This window comes from Sapajus apella, unplaced genomic scaffold, assembly GCF_009761245.1.
Source record: "Sapajus apella isolate SASKATOON/1434 unplaced genomic scaffold, GSC_monkey_1.0 scaffold89, whole genome shotgun sequence".
NCBI lineage: Eukaryota > Metazoa > Chordata > Mammalia > Primates > Cebidae > Sapajus > Sapajus apella.
Genome location: NW_022437029.1, coordinates 1,090,201 through 1,097,995, shown reverse-complemented (window position 1 = coordinate 1,097,995; position 7,795 = coordinate 1,090,201). Strand labels below are relative to the sequence as shown.

Here is a 7,795-nt window from a genome sequence, read left to right as displayed (position 1 = left end):
AAAAAAAAAAAAAAAGGATCAAAAGAATGAGAAGGAACTCTATCATTTTAATTAGGTTGTGTTTTTCCTGTCATGTTGTTCCTGGCACCTGCTGGAAGTAGGGTTTGGTGGCAACTTACTCCCAAGCAGTAGAGTGGTGACCGCCCTGGAGGGCATGTGGCCCCAGGAAAGACCCCAGGCATTAGTGGTCCCCTGGGACGGGGAGCCCAGCCCAGCCCAGCCCAGGACACATCAGCACATCAAGAAGCTGCCTCACCTGTTGGAGACCTCAGCTCCCAGGGATGTTACCATAGCAGGAAGAGCAGTGCAGAGTGTCTGGTCCAGTGGGCCTTAGTGAAGGGGTTAGATTACTACTACTGTGAGTAGCATGGAGTGTGCAAGAAAGGGTAATAATTCCACTCTGGCGTTTTTATTTTTAGGTAAATAGATTTCAAATCTAAACTCATCCTAATATAGCCTTTAATGTTGTAGGACAGAATTTCTTTTACAGTTTTAGTCTAGTAACCAAGGAATCACTTCATACAGATTTCCAGCTGTGTCATTCACATGCATTAATGTTTAAAATGAAATTTACATGTAACTTACTTTCAACTCAGCTGTTTTCCCTTTTGCAGTTTCTCACTGTTTGCTATGGTGCTCTGTCTACCCCTCACCCAACTCCTAACTAGTGCTGGAGCTCTGTACTTCATAGTGCTTTAACCAGTTACTTCAGAGAAGCAGAAAGCCTTCTGCTAATGTTTGAGTGAAATTCCAGCAGTTTGAACCCTGCGCATCAGCGTTTGGAAGGCATTTTCAGCACAGGCTTTCTGCACAACCTTCTCCCACTTCCCTTCCCATCTGCTGGCCTCTTCCTGCTCACCCCCTTATAGCCCCCTCTCCAGCAGCCCCCAGCGGCCAGTGTTCTGTGCTCATCCACTGGTGTCATTCTTAGCTCCCTGTTGTTCATTCCCTTTGGTGTGTCCCAGCTCCTTCCAGCTCAGAACTCACATTCTTCATGAGGCCTCCTTGTCTGGTTACTACGCCGTCCCCTCCAACGAGTTGTCATTCCTCCTGGTCAGCAATCTGCATAGAGGCCATGTGCTTTTATTTCTCTGCAACTGACCTCAGTTTGTCAGTTATGTGTATTTTCTTCCCAACTAAATCACAACTTGGATAGGTCATTTTCTCTTGCATGCCTTTTCCAATTCTGTTCTACTCATTCAGTCAACACATAGGAATTGAGCACCCATGTGCCAGGCCATGTGCTAGGTGCCTAGGCAACAACAGTGGACAAAAAGACCACGTCCTTGTCTTCGAAAAATTCATGGTTTACAAAGTACCTGATGGGTCAAGTATTCAAGAAAGACTTCATGAATAACTCAAAATAGTTTCAAACGATATGTGAGCCAGGGAGATGTTTTAGCTCTAACTCTGGTTATTTACTCTTGACAGTTAAATAGATTCATCTGGTGTGACCTATTAAAATCCCAGCTGTCTTAATAATCATAAATTGTAAAGCTCTTGGGTAGACCCTGATTCACCAATGCTTATAGCTCTCCTCACAGTCATCACTGTCCCCCTTCGCTGAGTATGTCCTTCCGCATCTGTCCTGCCAGAGCTTCCTTGAACATGGTATTTCACAGATTGTCTGGGGCAGAGAACCAGGTTACATTTAGTTCACAGCCCACTCCACATGCAGCTCCCCAGGTGAGTTCAGCAATACCTGAGTGCAACCTGGACAACATGGTGAAACCCTGTTTCTACAAAAAAATACAAGAATTAGCTGGGCGAGGTAGCATGCACCTATAGTCCCAGCTGCTCAAGAGGCTGAGGCAAGAGGATCACTTGAGCCCAGGGGTGACAGAGTGAGACCTTGTCTCAAAAAAAAAAAAAACCCTCCAGACACACACACACACACAATACATGAGTGGATATATACCCTGTTCAGGAGACAGGTCCACTGATCTCACACTTGGTTGCTGCAGCAATGTCAGATTGCCACAGAAATACGTAGGGAAGTTCTGTATTTTCCTGGTCCTGGCTTGGCCAGGTGGGTAGCACAGCTTTAAGATGCATCTTGGGTGTGGCCACTCAGTCCAGATTCCACATTCAAGCAAGCAGGACAGCCCTTCTGTGCTGCTGCAGTGGCCAATAACATCTGCAGCAGAGGTCCATCTTGGCCTCTGTCATGTGTCTCCCTCCTGCTAGACTTCACCATCCTTAGGGAGAGAAACTGGGCCCTGTTGGTAACCCCATGGCCTGGCACAAAGCGGGTGACCCATAAATGTGTGTGGATGAAGTAGATGAATAGCGCCTCCCATTGATGGAGCAGCTGTTAGCTTAGAATCTAACTAACCGGAACCCTGTCACAGTCACAGGGGAGTGGGTACGGCCCCTGCGTGCTGCTAGCTCTGCTCTATTGTCCTGAGAGTTGTGCTCAGGATAGGGTGCGTGGCTAGAGTGTTTGACTTTACACTGAAGTCTCTAATGAACTTTTCTTAGAAGGAAATACAGTGTTTTACTCCCCAGTGCCTGAAAAGAAGCTACCAATTTGCCCCTGCCATTGCCACCACCACCCCCAGTAAGGATATGAGTATAAATTAAAATAACATTCTTTATAACTCCGACTCACCAAAACATAGTCAAGACAAATTGTATTTATTTTTTGTTTTTTATTTTTATTTTTATTTTTGAGACAGAGTCTCACTCTATTGCCCAGGCTGGAGTGCAGTGGCACGATCTTGGCTCACTGCAACCTTCACCTTCCAGGTTCAGGCGATTCTAATGCCTCAGCCTCCCAGGTAGCTGGGATTACAGACATGTGCCACCATGCCCAGCTAATTTTTTGTATTTTTAGTAGAGACAGGGTTTTACCATGTTCCCCAAACTGGTCTTGAACTCCTGAGCTCAGGCAATCTGCCTGCCTCAGCCTCCCAAAGTGCTGGGATTACAGGCATGAGCCACTGCACCCAGCCAAGACAAATTAAAGAAGGCCAAAAAATTGAGAGAACAACAGTGAAGATAGATTTGAAGAAGGAGTTTGTTGTTTTTACATATATGATGTATGTATTTGTTACATCTTTGATTTTGTGTCTATATCTTAAAATGGAACTAATTTCAGTGATTTTATTAATTCTTTTCAGCAATTAAGTGTCCATTTTTTACAGGATACAGAAAAGCAAAAGGGAAAACAAGCCATGCCTGAAAAACATGAAAGTGAAATGTCTCAAGTGAAGCAAAAAAGCAAAAAACTTTTAAATATTAAGAAAGAAATCCCAACAGATGTGAAACCCAGGTGAGAGAAATAAATGTACAGAGAAATAAGGTATATAAAGAAGTTGCTGGCGAAAGCCAGGTGCTGTTTTGATTTCATTGGCTGGTTGGCTTTTAAGGGGATTTGTAGGAAAATCCAGGTGCTGCATCATATTCCTCTTGGGATTTTTGACACCTGATGTGCACTGTTGTTGACTTGGGGACAGCCATGTGCTTCTCGGGTCAGACATGCTGTGGGCAGAGCTCACAATGTGTTGTGAAAACTTAGAAGGAAAATTTCCATTGGTGATTCAGTCCCAGGCTGAAATCCATTTTACTTCTGCATAAAGATAACCTTCATGATTAAACCACAGGTACAAGCACAACTTTCCTCCAAAAGAACTCTGAGTTTGTTGAATCATTAACCCAGTTGGGATCTAGAATTCTATGCCATAAAACTTGGAAAAGTTTACCTTAAAAATGCTTCAGGGCAGGTGTCACCAATCAGAAGATTCTACCATTAAACAACTCCAGTTCATCCCCATGGGATGGGATTCAGGTGGCCCCCACAGGGAGGGCTTATGCAGGTGGTTCCCCAGGGAGATGAGTAAGTTGAACTATTGGGTTACTAACTGAAGTTACTTTACATTTTCATTAAACTTTGGCTCAGCATCTACCTGATAAGTTAATTTTAGTGTTGGTGTGTCAGTAATGCCTTTCCTGGTTCATCTTAAAGAACTGTCATCAGCGTGGGAGCCACCTTGTGGGTAGTGATCAGTGGGAGGTGATCGAGGAAGCTGAAGAAATTAAGTGTAAATTTAAAAGGAAGACATGGCTTGTCTGTCATCGTTAAGTGTGGGCCTTAGATTTGTGGAAGGTCTGTTCTTACTCTGATCCGGGGAATCATACTTGAGCTCTGCAAAAACACCACTAACCTAGACTCCGTAGATTATACGGCTTCCGGCAGGGCCAGTCCTGTTCTGTAGAACCCAAAAGCTAGTAAGAAATTACTGATTACTGCAGCAAAATTTAACCTTGTCCCTGAATTTACGAAATAATATAGTATGTGGCGATGATTAGTAATGAAATACTTGTACCTAAAATTTACTCTTTTGTGGAAATTGTTAGTTCAAGTGACCCAGGCCCACAGTTTGTTGAGAGTAGTCTGGCCCAGGTAGAAGGAACGTCAAGCAGAGTGGTGTGAGGTGGCTGATAGTTTGAGGGGGAGAGAGAAAAGGAGACCACCTCTTCTGAAGAGGAGGTTCACATACATGGATCTCTCTTGAGAGAAATCCACCTGAGGCGCCAATATCCTGGCACCCTAGGACAGGAATAACACTGGGCTATTGGCTAGAGATTCTTCTTCTAGGTCTTTTTCAGATTTAGGTGACTGATCAGATATTTTAAAGTAAATGAGGCCAATAAGTCCAAATAATGAAAATCCGAGTTTTAACATTTGCAGAAATCTTGCGAGGTAAATAGACATGCAATATTTCCTATGATCATAAGTTTTTAAACCAGTGCTTCTAAGAATTATCTTAGAGATACCATTCCATAGGTGACTGTCACCAAATTGGCCCTGTTTATTAACCCTGATGCCTGAGCTTAGTATTTTTTAAGCAGATAGAACACATTAATCCTAATCCCCCATCCCTGTTCCACTGATTTATGTTGTATTCTGATTTTTTTTTTACAAGTTGACCACCAGCAAATTTGCATTTGAAAAATTAGTCAAAGACATCACTTGAGTGTCACTACTTTTGCAAGATATTTAGTTCTCTGGTAAACCAAAAAGCTTAGAGTGGTCAGTCCTGAACTGCCCAGTCAAGGGGCAGTTATAGCAATAACTCGTGTTCTCTCAATGTGTAGTTAAAAGATAAATCATTACCAGAACACAATTCAAGCCATGTGCTTGAAATTGTCTTTTGTAACTGGAGAGATCTATATGCAACCTGTCTTCTAATCTCCTTTATCTAACCTGTTTAAACTAACTGATCTGTTGTTTTTCTGAACTCAAGGATGAAAGTATTGAGAGTCAGAATTTATTAATCAATCAATTTATCAATAAAGACTTTTTTTTAATAACAGGAGAAGGTTGGCTTTCTGAATAGAGCCATTCTCTGACTCCACTCTGTTCTGTTAGTAAATGTCAGACACTGTCACTCAGAATCACTAGCTTTAGTGATTCCTGAAATTTCTGTCACCTTTTAGTGTGTTAATATATGATCCCACATATCTGAAAGACATGTGCACATCTTTTAATAAGATATATTATTAATAAGGCATATATCATCACTTTCTTTTGGAAGCTTTATAAGAGGTGACAAAGCCAGAGGAGTGGCTCAGCCCCATCCATCCACACTCCCAAGAGTTGACCTCAAAAAAAATCACTTCCTAGGAAATACTGTGGGGCTGCAGCAACGAAATCTGATCTAACCATGTTTTCCACCTGTGGCAACATAGAAATGGGCCTGCAGACCTCCAGAAGACTGTATTCTATGTCAGAGACGCCAAGGAATGGGAATCAGATCTCAGGCACTAAAGATTTCTGCAGAACCAGGAAGGGCCCAGGGCATCCTTGCTCTAGGACTCTGTGTATCCACTGATGTTTTTGTTTTTCTATTTGTTTGTCAACACTATATGTTTACATAAATGTAATAATCTAAAATAAGCAAAAGATATTAAGTAGATAAACTAATCATATTCTCTCTAAAAATCTGCATAAATACTTGCTCAACTCAGGGCCAAGGGCCATGGACACCACACTGCACGTGCCAGCCCCAGACCTGTCAGCACAGAGAAAACACTGCTGTACTGTTGGTCATGTCCCTAGCCCTCTCCTAAGCTCTGCCTCTCTCCTCCCCAGACAGGGGTGTGTACTGTGTATTACAGAAATAAAAATAGGCCATGCTTGAGTTAGGTGTAACATTGTGAAAAGCAAAAATAAGAATGTGACACCTCAGAATATTTTTTAAAAAGTTGTGAAAAAGTGGGGGGAAATATATTATAAAAAATAGGCCAGGAGTGGTAGCTCATACCTATAATCCCATCACTTTGGAAGGTCAAGGCGGGAGGATTGCTTGAGCCCAGGAGTTCAAGACCGCAACTTACAAAGTTTTTTTCTTTTAAATTAGCCATATTTGGTGGCACACACCTGTAGTCCCAACTACCAGAGAAGCTGAGGCAGGAGGATTGCTTGAGCCCAGGAGTTAGAGACTGCAGAGAGCCATGATTGTACCACTGCACTCTAGCCTGGGCAACAGAGCAAGACCCTGTCAATAAATAAATAAAGCCTGGCATCTGAACCACTTTTCTGTTTTTCCTTTTTAAAAAAGAATCACTTCAGGCCAGACATGGTGGCTCACACCTGTAATCCCAGCACTTTGGGAGGCTGAGGAGAGCAGATCACCTGAGGTCTGGAGTTCCAGACCAGCCTCACCAACGTGGTGAAACCCCATCTCTGTTAAAAATACAAAAATTAACCAAGCATGGTGGCACACACCTGGAATCCCAGCTAATCAGGAGGCTGAGGCAAGAGAATCACTTGAGCCTGGAAGGCAGAGGTGCAGTAAGCCAAGATTGTGCCATTGCACTCCAGCCTGGGTAACAAAGTAAGACTGTGTCTCAAACAAACAAGCAAAAAGAATCACTGAAATTAAGTTGGCTGTTACTCATTTTATTCAGAAGCCTTAAAAAAGATTTCTTAATAGAGATCATCTGACTTAATTTAGGACGTATGAATCAGTAAAAATAACAGTAGTTGTCTGGCACCTTTTTTCTTAAAAACCAGTTACTTTTACAGTGGTACAGAATTACGTTTTGTATAAATAGATAACCACACACACTTAAAAATAGATCACACCCACACCACCTCCACCACCACAGAGGGCTGGTATCTACTATGGGAGCCTTTGGGGATTTTTTTTAGAAGATGGAGTTTTTAATTAATACTGTCAGTCAAGAGTGGAAGAAGGACAAAAGATTTTATAACACTGTAGCATTCATCATCTGCCCCATAAACAGTGGATTTTTCACTTCAGTTTGTTATTTTACCTGAAACTCTACCTGTTTGGGCTAATGGAAACCCTTTGGGTTTTTGGTTTGCTCTCTTACAAATTCCAGATATAATACCTACTTATTATGGAAAATTTGTGAAATACAGAGAAGTAAAAGAATGAAAAGAAAATGTCCTTTGACCCTACTACCTTATAAAATGTTTGTAAATAGCCTTCTTAAATGTATTTATTTATGAGCTCACACTTCACATGGGGGATGTTGGGGAGCAAGGGTGTTGTGGTACCATTAGGTCTGGAAAGTTTGAACTCTTCTCACCTTTGAAATCTGCTGTGAATGAGCACAGTGGATTGCCTCTGACCTGGAACTTAGCTGACATGCACTATATCCTGTGAGTGAGGATGTGGGGTGGGAGGACAGAAGGCAAGGTGGTGTATGAAGAACTTGGAAGATGGTGCCAGGAGGGTTGGGAGCAGGAAGCACACTGAAATGTGGAAAATGTTGAAGAGTCATCCATTTTATACCGTCTGTGTAGACTTTGTGGGTTTGT

At 42.3% G+C, this 7,795-nt stretch overlaps 1 protein-coding gene across 6 annotated transcripts in view; it reads left to right on the top strand.

Moving 5' to 3' along the window:
- The window catches only part of TMEM131 (transmembrane protein 131), a 240,839-nt gene that overhangs the window by 222,005 nt on the left and 11,039 nt on the right, over nucleotides 1-7,795 (top strand). For all 6 annotated transcript variants that reach the window (XR_004261859.1, XM_032255357.1, XM_032255360.1 and 3 more), the window contains one exon: nucleotides 3,147-3,274. Coding sequence is in view for 5 of the 6 variants with exons in the window: in XM_032255357.1 (XP_032111248.1) it covers nucleotides 3,147-3,274 (128 nt within the window). In the remaining variant the exon portion in view is untranslated. The remainder of the gene's footprint in view (nucleotides 1-3,146; nucleotides 3,275-7,795) is intronic.